This window comes from Antedon bifida, chromosome 1 (genome assembly GCF_963402885.1).
Source record: "Antedon bifida chromosome 1, ecAntBifi1.1, whole genome shotgun sequence".
Taxonomy (NCBI): domain Eukaryota; kingdom Metazoa; phylum Echinodermata; class Crinoidea; order Comatulida; family Antedonidae; genus Antedon; species Antedon bifida.
This window is the reverse complement of record NC_136226.1, coordinates 20,218,297-20,232,601: the sequence shown is the minus strand read 5'-3', so window position 1 is coordinate 20,232,601 and position 14,305 is coordinate 20,218,297. Positions and strand designations below refer to the sequence as shown.

Sequence of the window (14,305 nt, the reverse complement as noted above, 5' to 3'; positions counted from 1 at the left end):
AGATGGGAGATGGTCAGTCAAAATGAAGGGAGGTGGGGGGGGGGGGGGGCTTAACTTTCACGGGGGGTTGAAAGTTTTAGCTTAGCTAAAATTTTCAACCTCCCCTCCAAGCCAGCGAAGATCAGTGTAAACATGAAAAACTCCCTTTTCGCGCATGCGTTGTTAAGGGGGGTTGAGAATTATGGGGGGGGGGGGTTGGATTTCTTAGAACAGCTGTTATACCGAAATAAAACCGTGGGCGACTTTGCGTTGGGGCGACCTTGTAATGGGGCGACTTTGCGATGGGGCGACTGTGCCGGGGCGACTTTGTTTTGGGGCGACTTTGCGATGGGGCGACTTCGTATTGGGCGACTTAGTATGAGGCGACTTTGCGATGGGGCGACTTGACTGGATCCCCTTTTTATAATGGTATAGGCTAGTCCATACAAGTCGTCGAACGGCCGGCACCTGTCCTGATCCGGTTTAATATAGCCTAGGCTATACTAGGAAGGAAGCTGCAATAATGGTAAGTTTTGTGAAAACAATGTTTTAACCCTTAGCCCTAGGCCCTGCTAAGCCTAGCTTGACATTCTATCGAAATAAGCCCAGGACTAGGCCTAGGCCCTATAGACCTAGTGTATGGATGGTAACGGGACGATTCGGCCCTGAGACGATTCGGCACACTTACATTTATCGGCTTTGATATGCATTTATAAGCATAAAATAAGCTTTTCTCCCCAAACTTTATTTTCAGAGAGACTATGGGGTAGCACTACTAGGGATAAAGATGCAATAAAGCAAACATTTTGAAAACATTGTCGAAAATAATCATTTTTTAGTCACGCGAACGATGTAAACAAGTTACGCCCTCTGTTGGCCGCTTGGCGAATGCACGAAATAAACAAGGTTTTCAAAGTAATAAATTGAATATAAAATTACGTTTTTTTAGTAATTTATTATATATATTATATCAGCTTTGTCAATATCAATAAAATACGGATTGTTAAACACCTTTAAAAACTTGATAAATAAAAAAAAAATGAATATGAATTTGGTCTAAAGTGAGACGTTTCGGCCCACAAAAGTGGGATGTTTCGGCCCAAAAGTGGGCCGAATCGTCTCGACAAAAGTGGGCCGAATAGTCCCGGGCCGAATCGTCTCAGGGCCGAATCGTCCCTGAACCTAATGGATTGGGTACCACAACGCGTGTGGGCTTTCGGGCCCAACTGTATGTGGACGTTCGGGCGTAACTGCGTAACTTGGACGTTCGGGTCCAACTGTGTGAACGTTCAACCCCAACGATCGGACCCAACATGTTTAGACGATCGGGCCCAACGTGTTTTACTGGTACTAAATACTACCAGATACCCAAACTGATACTTACCAGAGCAACAAATCCGGTTCAGGGACGATTCGGCCCTGAGACGATTTGGCCCGGGACTATTCGCCCCACTTTTGGTGGGACGATTCGGCCCACTTTTGGTCCGAAACATCCCACTTTGTGGGCCGAAACATCTCACTTTAGACCAAATTCATATTCTTTTTTTTTGGGTATTTATCAAGTTTTTAAAGGTGTTTAACACGTTCACTGCCACGGCGTATTTATACGTCAAAAATTGCGTGTCGCTACTTGCCAAGACGTAATACTACGTCAAAATCGTAGCACTTTTGTATTGTATGTAGAATCGCTGGCAGTGGTGATTGGAACAGGAATTATCGCATGGCAGTTTATGAATGATGTACGTAAACGATAATCTAAAAATAAATGTCATATGTTTGTTTGTGTTTATTCCCTCATGCATTGAATATGGTTGATACGATGGCGCCCTCACACTCAATATAATCATCTCAAACATGTCATAAATTGCGCTAATAGTAAATAAAAATAATAATGCACGTGGACAATGACGTATGAGCGTGGACAATGACGTATATGAACAGTTTGACCGATTTTAGCGCGGAAAATCCCCGACGTATATTTACGTTCCTGGCAAAGTCAATAAAATTGTTGGACCATTGCCAGTGACGTATTTATACGTCTCAACGGTTTTTCCCGCCATCGTATTTTGAATGACATCATGATAGTCTGTGACCAGATGTTACACTTTCAAACTGTAATTTAATATGTAAACGGGACTTGGCACTGGGACAGAAATTACGGAAAATGCCTTGGCAGTCAATGTGTTAACAATCCGTATTTTAATGATATTGACAATTTTGATATAATATATATAATAAATTACTAAAAAAACGTTATTAGGCTATCGCTCTCTGTAGAGCGATAGCCTATTTGGTTATCCGCAACTTAGTTGCGGATAACCCATGTGATTGTAAATATCTTTTTTTTCATTAGTTATCCGCTTAGTAGCGGATAACTCCTTGTGATTGAAGTGGATCAATATTTTTGGTTATCCGCAACTTGTAAAGTTGCGGATAACCCTTGTGATTGTAAATATCTTTTTCATCTTCTTTGTTATTCTTCTTTCTTTCCCGGATTTTTGTGACCAGCATATCCCCTATTACTTGTGAACATAAGATTGTATAATTTTGTCAAAAGATTGAACTGTAGCTGTAGATGTGCAAGAAACTTTGTTATATGACGTTAGAGTCGCGCAGCGTAAGTTACGCGCGATTTTATGAATTTCAATGATTGATCATAGATTATAAACCAAAAGTTATTTTATATTGACACTTGGTGAAAATTTAAGTCATATCATGGGCAAACTTTCTATGGATTAAAAATGGCATGTTTCACAAGAAGTTACACGCGCACGCGCATTTAAAATTTCAAAATGCACAAAATTAATTTCTAATCAACTTTCTACGCTGATCATGACATTTTGAGCATGTCAAAAATTCCCACGCGCGCAAAAAAAATTACGCGTAAGGTGCGCACGGAGCATGAAAATCATGTGTTTTTCTCTTGAATTATGATTTTACAGTCTTTCCTAGTTATTTTAAAAAAGATTGACATCATTTCAAATTAAAATGACGTCATACGAACACGTTGATTTAGACCATTTGCGCGCGTTTTAGTTGCAAAAGTGACAACATATTGTCAAAATTAAGCCTAATTTTAATCTATTATAGCTCTTCAGGATCGAAGGTGACCCCCAATTTTTTTAACTTATTACTCAAGAAGATAAATTGTAGATATAAATTCATGCAGAATTTTTACCTCTCGGATGTTATGACGTCATCGTATGGCCACACGAATGTAAAATATAGGATTTTTGTCTCTTTCGTTATTGCTCATCACATTCAACAGAGCGCATCTCGCTTTTACGTATTCCATTTCCCCCGAGATTTCAATATTGTCTACGTCAATCAACTATCTTTCGCAGGAGTTAAAAATATTTTAATTTTTATGACGTCATCATGTCTAAAAATGTAAATAACATGGGTCACTTATTTTCATCTTTACAGTAAATTTTAATCTGTTATAGCTCGTCAGAATAAAAAGTGATAATCATGATTTAAACGTTTTCTGGAAGTCATTGGATTGTAGATACGAATTCATGTGAATATTTTGCCAATCAGATGTTGTGATGTCATCATATGGCCAGTTGAATTCAAAAGGTCATATTTTCATCTCTTGCGTAAAAGTTCCTTGCATTTAAACGAGAGCGCATCTCTCTTTTACGTGCCCAAAATTCCTCAAATTTGTATTAATGTAATTATTTAGATAATTATCTTAATATAAAATATCTTTATATGTCAATTTGATGACGTCATCGTGTTAGTAATTGGATTTAAAAGACGGGTCTCGTAATTTCGTCTATGCTACACTGTATATAACATACAATGTATTCTGTAAATACTGTAATATGCTGTATGCTACAAAATAGGTACAATTCAACACTGTAAACATACTTAATTCATGTCATAGGATGGCATAACAATTGTCGAAGTTCATATAGTTTAAAGTATGTGCATGTTGCGTTTGCACGGATAACCCGAACTCGTCAAAGTGACGAGTTCAAATCTAGTTGGTTATCCACAACTTAGTTGCGGATAACCCTTGTGATTGTAAATATCTTTTTTTTTTTGGTTATCCGCAACTTATAAAGTTGCGGATAACCCTTGTGATTGTAAATATCTTTTTTTTTTTGGTTATCCGCACTTGGCGGATAACCCCTTGTTATTGTCAGGATCTTTTTTTTTTATATTTTTTTTCTTTTTTTTCTATTTTCTTCTTTCTTTCCACGAATTTTGTTGCACGCATATCTCTAATTATGGCCAACATAAGATTGTGTAACTTTGTCATAATATTGACCTGTAGCGGTAGATGTGCAGGACGTTTAGTTTTTTGACTTTAGAGTCGCGCAACGTGACTTACGCGCCATTTTATGAATTTCAATGATTGATAATAGATTAAAAACTAGAAGTCATTTTGTTTTGAAACTTAGTGAAAATTTAAGTCATATCAAGCGCAAACTTTCTATGGATTAAAAATGGCATGTTTCACAGAAAGTTACGCGCACGCGCGTTTAAAATTTCAAAATGCGAAAAGTCAATTTCTAATCAACTTTCTACGCGTTTCATGGCATTTTAAGCATGTCAAAAATTCCCACGCGCGCGCAATTTTTTTACGCGTGCGTGCGCACTTAGCGCAAAAACACCTTTTTTTTCCTTAATTTTTGTTTTTCCAGCCTTTTCTAGTAATTTTACCAACTTTTAAACTATTTTGACTTAAAATCATGTCATACGAGCTCGTAGAATTGGACAATTCGCACGCGTTTTTGATAAAAAAGTTCAAAAATTCGTGAAAATTATGCCTTTTTTAAAAAAGTCATAGATTCTAAACTACGTGGTGAAATTTTTTTAAATTACAGATTCTGGAAGTTGATAAGTTTTAGATATTGAATAATGAATCGATATGGCTAACCGGACATTGTGACGTCATCGTATGGCCACTCGAATATAAAATATAGGATTTTTGTCTCTTTCGTCATAGCTCATCACATTTAATAGAGCGCATCTCCAATTATCCGTATTCTATTGCCCTCCATTTTTTTATATTGTCTAGGTCAATCAATTATCTTTCACATGATTTACCATTTTTAAAATTGTGATGACGTCATCATGGTCAAAAGCGTCATTAACTTTGGGCACTAAATTTTCACCTATTCTGAACTGTATGTAGTACGTATACAGTATATAGTGTATACTGTATATACTTTGACGTGACGCAAAATAGAGAGCGCACTAACATTTTTTCCAATAGCATAATCGTTTTTCTGCGCGTAATATTCTAACGTATGACGTGCACGTGGCTTTTGGGCTGCGGATAACCTAACTCGTCCGTAGTGACGAGTTCAAATCTAGTTTCATCTTTATTCTTCTTTCTTTCCCGGATTTTTGTTGCAGCTATATCTAAAATTTTTGTAGACATAACTTTGTGTAACTTTGTCATAAGATTGACCTGTAGCTGTAGATGTGCAGGAAACTTCGTTATATGACGTTAGAGTTGCGCAGCGTAAGTTACGCGCGATTTTATGAATTTCAATGATTGATCATAGATTATAAACCAAAAGTCATTTTGTATTGACACTTACTGAAAATTTAAGTCATATCAAGCGCAAACTTTCTATGGATTAAAAATGGCATGTTTTACAAGAAGTTACGCGCGCACGCGCATTTAAAATTTCAAAATGCGCAAAATTAATTTCTAATCAACTTTCTACGCTGATCATGACATTTTGAGCATGTCAAAAATTCCCACGCGCGCAAAAAAATTTACGCGTAAGGTGCGCACGGAGCATGAAAATCATGTGTTTTTCTCTTGAATTATGATTTTACAGCCTTTCCTAGTCATTTTAAAAAAGATTGACATAATTTCAAATTAAAATGATGTCATACGAACACGTTGATTTAGACCATTTGCGCGCGTTTTAGTTGCAAAAGTGACAAAATTTTGTCAAAATTATGCCTATTTTGAATCTATTATAGCTCCTCAGGATCAACCGTTACCCCCGAGTTTTTTAACTTAATATGTAAGCAGATATGTTGTAGATATGAATTCATGCAGAATTTTTTCCTTACGGATGTTGTGACGTCATCGTATGGCCACACAAATGTAAAAAATAGGATTTTTGTCTCTTTCGTTATTGCTCATCACATTCAATGGAGCGCATCACGCTTATCCGTCTTACATTTTCTCCGAGATTTTAATATTATCTAGGTCAATGAACTATCTTTCGCATGAGTTAAAAATATTTTAATTTTTATGACGTCATCATGTCTAAAAATGTAAATAACGTGGGTCACTTATTTTCATCTTTACAGTAAATTTCAATCTGTTATAGCTCGTCAGAATAAAACGTGATAATCATGATTAAAACGTTTTCTGGAAGCTATTGGATTGTAGATACGAATTCATGTGAATATTTTGCCAATCGGATGTTGTGATGTCATCATATGGCCAGTTGAATTCAAAAGGTCATATTTTCATCTCTTGCGTAATAGTTCATCACATTTAAAAGGGCGCGCATCTATATTTTACGTATTCAAATTTCTTCTACACGGTAATATGTGGTTGCTGAGATAATGTCCTTCCGAAATTACTATCTTAGTTTTTCATTTTGATACCGTCGCCATGTTAAAAATAGGAATAACCGGGGGTCCCGTAATTTCACCTATTCTACACTGTATGTAACATGTATACAGATTATACCGTTTGCACTGTATATACTATATGACACAAAATTGACAGAATTCAGCACTAACAGCATATGATATTCTTCAGTTCAGGTCATAATGCCATAATCTTTTTCCGTGTGCAAAATTCCAAAGTATGACGTGCGCGTGGCATTTGTCGTGCGGATAACTAACTCGTCAAAGTGACGAGTTCAAATCTAGTCTTCTTCTTTAGTTATCCGCATTCAGCGGATAACTCCTTGTAACTGTCCTGTTTCATCATCTTTTTTTTTTTGGTTATCCGCAACTTAGTTGCAGGATAACCTATGTGATTGTAAATTTCTTTTTTTTTCATATTCTTTGTTATTCTTCTTTCTTTCCCGGATATTTGTGACCAGCATATCTCTATTGCTTGTGAACATAACTTTGTATAACTTAGTAAAAAGATTGACATTGAAGTGTAGATGTGCAGCTAAGCTTTTGGACGATGTCAGATCCGCGTTGCGTAAGTTACGCGCGATTTTATGAATTTCTATAACTGATCATAACTTTAGAACCAACAAATATTGTTTCATGAAACTTAATAAAATTATAATTCATATCATGGGTCAATTTTCTATGGATTAAAAATGGCATGTTTTACACGAAGTTACGCGCGCACGCGCATTTAAAGTTTCAAAATGCACAAAATTAATTTCTAATCTACTTTCTACGCTGATCATGACATTTTGAGCATGTCAAAAATTCCCGCGCGCGCAAAATAATTTACGCGTATGGTGCGCACGGAGTACGAAAATCATGTTTTTTTCCCTTGAATTGTAATTTTCCAGCCTTTCCTAGTCATTTTAAAAAAGATTTACATCATTTCAAATTAAAATGACGTCATACGAACACGTTGATTTAGACCATTTGCGCACGTTTTAGTTGCAAAAGTGACAACATATTGTCAAAATTAAGCCTATTTTTAATCTATTATAGCTCCTCGGGATCATCCACGACCCCCAATTTTTTTAATTTAATATGTAAGCAGATATGTTGAAGATATGAATTCATGCAGAACCTTTACAACTCGGATGTTATGACGTCATCGTATGGCCACACGAATGTAAAATATAGGATTTTTTACTGTTTTACATTAAATAGAGCGCATCTCGCTTATACGTATTCCATTTCCTCATATATTTTAATACTGTCTAGGTCAATCAACTATCTTTCGCATGAGTTAAAAATATTTTAATTTTTATGACGTCATCATGTCTAAAAATGTAAATAACGTGGGTCACCTGTTTTCATCTTTACAGTAAATTTCAATCTGTTATAACTCGTCAGAATAAAAAGTGATAATCATGATTAAAACGTTTTCTGGAAGCTATTGGATTGTAAATACAAATTCATGTGAATATTTTGCCAATCAGATGTTGTGACGTCGTCATATGGCCAGTTGAATTCAAAAAGTCATATTTTCATCTCTTGCGCAAAAGTTCATTGCGTTTAAACGAGAGCGCATCTCACTTTTACGTGCCCAAAATTCTTCAAATTTGTATTAATGTAATTATTTAGATAATTATCTTCTAAAATAGTTATCTTTATATGTCAATTTGATGACGTCATCGTGTTAATAATTGGATTTAAAACATGGGTCTCGTAATTTCGTCTATGCTACACTGTATATAACATACAATGTATTCTGTAAACACTGTAATATGCTGTATGCTACAAAATAGGTACAATTCAGCACTGTAAACATACTTAATTCATGTCTTATGATGGCCTAATAATCGTCGAGGTTCATATAGTTTAAAGTATGTGCATGTTGCGTTTGCGCGGATAACCCGAACTCGTCAAAATGACGAGTTCAAATCTAGTTTTTTCTGTATTATTAGTTATCCGCATTCAGCGGATAACTCCTTGTAACTGTCCTGTTTCATCATCTTTTTTTTTTTTTTAGTTATCCGCACTTGGCGGATAACTCCTTGTTATTGTATGGGATCAATATTTTTTTTTTCTGTATTATTAGTTATCCGCTACTAGCGGATAACTCCTTGTAATCGTCCTGTTTCAATTTTATTAGTTATCCGCTTAGTAGCGGATAACTCCTTGTTATTGTAGTGGATCAATATTTTTTTTTTTCTGTATTATTCTTATTTCTTTCCCGTTTTTTTGTGGCTCACGTATCTCTAAAATGTGTAAACATAACATTTCATAACTTTTACAACATGTGGGCATTTACGTGAAGTTGTGCACCTCCTATTTTGAGTGATGTCAGAGTTGCGCAACGTGACTTACGCGCGATTTTATGATTTTTAATGATTGATCATAGCTTAAAAACCAAGCGTAATTTTTTTTTTACCCTTTATGAAAATTTAAGTCATATCATGGGCAAACTTTTAGTTAACTAAAAATGGCGTGTTTTACAAGAAGTTACGCGCGCACGCGCATTTAAAATTTTAAAATGCGCAAAATTAATTTCTAATCAACTTTTTACGCCATTCATGACATTTTGCGCATGTCAAAATTTCCCACGCGCGCGAACAATTGTACGCGTGCAGTGCGCACGCAGCATGAAAATCATGTTTTTTTCTATTCAATTGTGATTTTCCAGCCTTTCCTAGTCATTTTTAAAAAGATTGACATCATTTCAAATTAAAATGACGTCATACGTACACGTTGATTTAGACCATTTGCATGCGTTTTAGTTGCAAAAGTTACAAAATATTGTCAAAATTATGCCTATTTTGAATCTATTATAGCTCCTCAGGATCAACCGTTACCCCCGAGTTTTTTAACTTAATATGTAAGCAGATATGTTGTAGATATGAATTCATGCAGAATTTTTTCCTTACGGATGTTGTGACGTCATCGTATGGCCACACAAATGTAAAAAATAGGATTTTAGTCTCTTTCGTTATTGCTCATCACATTCAATGGAGCACATCACGCTTATCCGTCTTCCATTTTCTCCGAGATTTTAATATTATCTAGGTCAATCAACTATCTTTCGCATGAGTTAAAAATATTTTAATTTTTATAACGTCATCATGCCTAAAAATTTAAATTACGTGGGTCATTAATTTTATCTTTACAGTAAATTTTAATCTGTTATAGCTCGTAAGAATAAAATGTGATAATCACAATTAAAACGTTTTCTGGAAGCTATTGGATTGTAGATACGAATTCATGTGAACATTTTGTCAATCAGATGTAGTGACGTCATCATATGGCCAGTTGAATAAAAAAAGTCGTATTTTCATATTTTGCGTCATAGTTCATCACATTTAAAAGAGCGCACATCTATATTTTACGTATCCAAATTTCTTCTACACGCTAATATGTTGTTGCTGAGATAATATCCTTCCGAAATTGGTATTTTAGTGTTTCATTTTGATACCGTCGCCATGTTAAAAAATGGAATAAATGGCGGGTCCCGTAATTTCACCTATTCTACACTGTATGTAATATGTATAAAGATTATACTGTTTATACTGTATATACTATATGACACAAAATTGACAGAATTCAGCACTAACAACATATCATATTCTTCAGATCAGGTCATAATGCCATAATCTTTTTCTGGGTGCAAAATTCTAACGTATGACGTGCACGTGGCGTTTGTTGTGCGGATAACTAACTCGTCAAAGTGACGAGTTTCATGTCTAGTATTATTCTTCTGTCTTTCTCCCTCACTTTTTGTGCAGAGCGTATCTCTAAAATGGGTAAACATAACATTTCATAACTTTGTCAACATATCGGCATTTATGTGAAGTTGTGCACCTCCTATTTTTGAATGACGTCAGAGTTGCGCAACGTGACTTACGCGCGATTTTATGATTTTTTATGATTGATCATAGCTTAAAAACCAAGCGTAATTTTTTTTTTACCCTTTATGAAAATTTAAGTCATATCAAGGGCAAACTTTTAGTTAACTAAAAATGGCGTGTTTTACAAGAAGTTACGCGCGCACGCGCATTTAAAATTTTTAAATGCGCAAAATTAATTTCTAATCAACTTTTTACGCCATTCATGACATTTTGCGCATGTCAAAATTTCCCGCGCGCGCGAACAATTTTATGCGTGCAGTGCGCACGCAGCATGAAAATCATGTTTTTTTCTATTAAATTGTGATTTTCCAGCCTTTCCTAGTCATTTTTAAAAAGATTGACATCATTTCAAATTAAAATGACGTCATACGTACACGTTGATTTAGACCATTTGCATGCGTTTTAGTTGCAAAAGTTACAAAATATTGTCAAAATTATGCCTATTTTGAATCTATTATAGCTCCTCAGGATCAACCGTTACCCCCGAGTTTTTTAACTTAATATGTAAGCAGATATGTTGTAGATATGAATTCATGCAGAATTTTTTCCTTACGGATGTTGTGACGTCATCGTATGGCCACACAAATGTAAAAAATAGGATTTTTGTCTCTTTCGTTATTGCTCATCACATTCAATGGAGCGCATCACGCTTATCCGTCTTCCATTTTCTCCGAGATTTTAATATTATCTAGGTCAATCAATTTTCTTTCGCATGAGTTAAAAATATTTTAATTTTTATAACGTCATCATGCCTAAAAATTTAAATTACGTGGGTCATTAATTTTATCTTTACAGTAAATTTTAATCTGTTATAGCTCGTAAGAATAAAATGTGATAATCACGATTAAAACGTTTTCTGGAAGCTATTGGATTGTAGATACGAATTCATGTGAACATTTTGTCAATCAGATGTTGTGACGTCATCATATGACAAGTTTAATTAAAAAGGTCAAATTTTCATATTTTGCGTAATAGTTCATCACATTTAAAAGGGTGCGCATCTATATTTTATGTATTCAAATTTCTTCTACACGTTAATATGTTGTTCCTGAGATAATTTCCTTCTGAAATTGCTATCCAAGTGTTTCATTTTGATACCGTCGCCATGTTAAAAATTGGAATAAATGGCGGGTCCCGTAATTTCACCTATTCTACACTGTATGTAATATGTATACAGATTATACTGTTTGCATGTATATGCTATATGACACAAAATTGACAGAATTCAGCACTAACAGCATATCATATTCTTCAGTTCTTGTCATAATGCCATAATCTTTATCTGTGTGCAATATTCCAACGTATGATGTGAACGTGGCGTTTGTCGTGGTGCGGATAACTAACTCGTCAAAGTGACGAGTTTCATGTCTAGTTGGTTATCCGCAACGAAGTTGCAGGATAACCTCTTGTGATTGTACGAAATCAACATCATCTTTTTAGTTATCCGCACTTGGCGGATAACTCCTTGTTATTGTATGGGATCAATATTTTTTTCTGTATTATTAGTTATCCGCATTCAGCGGATAACTCCTTGTAACTGTCCTGTTTCATCATCTTTTTAGTTATCCGCTTGGTATACCAAGCGGATAACTCCTTGTTATTGTATGGGATCAATAGTTTTTTTCTGTATTATTCTTGGATCCTTCCTTCCTTTTTGTGAGTCGCGTTTCTCTAAAATGTGTAAACATAACATTTCATAACTTTGACAACATATGGGCATTTACGTGAAGTTGTGCACCTCCTATTTTTGAATGACGTCATAGTTGCGCAACGTGACTTACGCGCAATTATATGAATTTCAATGATTGATTATAGATTAAAAACCAAAAGTCATTTAGTATTGACACTTTGACAAAATTTAAGTCATATCAGGGGCAAACTTTCTACAGATTAAAAATGGCATGTTTCACAAGAAGTTACGCGCGCACGCGCATTTAAAATTTCAAAATGCGCAAAATTAATTTCTAATCAACTTTTTATGCGTTTCTTGTCATTTTGAGCATGTCAAAAATTCCCACGGGCGCGCAATTTTTTACGCACGCGGTGCGCACGTAGCGTTAAAAACATATTTTTTTCTCTTGAATTATATTTTTCAAGTCTTTCCTAGTAATTTTGAAAACAATTTAGACCTTTTCCAGTTTAAATAACGCCATACGAACACGTTGAATTAGACAATTCGTGCGCGTTTTTTATGAAAAAGCTTAAAAAATCGTCAAAATTATGTCTTTTTTTAAACAGTCATAGTTTCTAAAGTAAACCGTGAACCGTTTATTTTTATTACAAAATCTAGAAGTTGATGAGTTGTAGATATCGGATCATGCATCGATAAGGCTAAAAAAACATTGTGACGTCATCGTATGGCCACACGAATGTAAAATATAGGATTTTTGTCTCTTTCGTTATTGCTCATCACATTCAATGGAGCGCATCACGCTTATCTGTATTCCTTTTTCTCCTAAATTTATATATTGTGTAGGTCAATCAACTTTCTTTAGCATGAGATAAAAATATTTTAATTTTTATGACGTCATCATGCCTAAAAATTTTAATTACGTGGGTCATTAATTTCATCTTTACAGTAAATTTTAATCTGTAATAGCTCGTAAGAATAAAATGTGATAATCACGATTAAAACGTTTTCTGGAAGCTATTGGATTGTAGATACGAATTCATGTAAACATTTTGCCAATCGGATGTTGTGACGTCATCATATGGCCAGTTGAATAAAAAAAGTCGTATTTTCATATTTTGCGTAATAGTTCATCACATTTAAAAGGGTGCGCATCTATATTTTACGTATTCAAATTTCTTCTACACGTTAATATGTTGTTCCTGAGATAATTTCCTCCAGAAATTGCTATTTAAGTGTTTCATTTTGATACCGTCGCCATGTTAAAAATTGGAATAAATGGCGGGTCCCGTAATTTCACCTATTCTACACTGTATGTAATATGTATACAGATTATACTCTTTGCATGTATATACTATATGACACAAATTGACAGAATTCAGCACTAACAATATCATATTCTTCAGTTCTTGTCATAATGCCATAATCTTTATCTGTGTGCAATATTCCAACGTATGACGTGCACGTGGCGTTTGTCGTTGTGCGGATAACTAACTCGTCAAAGTGACGAGTTTCATGTCTAGTTAGTTATCCGCTTAGTAGCGGATAACTCCTTGTAATCGTCCTGTTACTTTTTTTTAGTTATCCGCATTCAGCGGATAACTCCTTGGAACTGTCCTGTTTCATCTTTTTTTTTTCTGTATTCTTCTTTCTTTCCGTCATTTTTGTGCAGAGCGTATCTCTAAAACGTGTACAGTTAACGTTTCATAACTTTGTCAACATATGGGCATTCACGTGAAGTTGTGCACCTCTTATTATGAATGACGTCAGAGTTGCGCAACGTGACTTACGCGCGTTTTTACGTTTTTCGCGTATTTAACATAGATCGAAAACCATATAAGAATTTCAAATGAAACTTAGCAAAAGTTTAATTTATATCATGCGCTAACTTTCTGTGGACAAAAAATGACATGTTTCACACGAAGTTACGCGCGCACGCGCGTTTAAAATTTCAAAATGCGAAAAATCAATTACTAATCAACTTTCTACGCGTTTCATGTCATTTTAAGCATGTCAAAAATTCCCAGGCGCGCGCAATTTTTTTACGCATGCGTGCGCACGTAGCGCAAAAAAACTTTTTTTTTTGCGTGATTTATGTTTTTCCAGCCTTTTTCTAGTAATTTTACAAACTTTTAAACAATTTCGACTTAAAATCACGTCATACGGGCACGTAGAATTGGATAATTTTCGCGAGTTTTTGATGAAAAAGTTTAAGAATTCGTCAAAATTTGTCAAA

The 14,305-nt window shown here is 34.9% G+C and overlaps 1 protein-coding gene across 1 annotated transcript in view; it reads left to right on the top strand.

Annotated features, from left to right (window-relative positions):
• Positions 1 to 348: 348 nt before the first annotated feature.
• The window catches only part of LOC144845129 (COMM domain-containing protein 4-like), a 122,484-nt gene continuing 108,527 nt past the window's right edge, over positions 349 to 14,305 (top strand). The window contains exon 1 of the mRNA XM_078702288.1: positions 349 to 505. Within this exon, the coding sequence (XP_078558414.1) occupies positions 503 to 505 (3 nt within the window). The 5' untranslated portion in view covers positions 349 to 502. The remainder of the gene's footprint in view (positions 506 to 14,305) is intronic.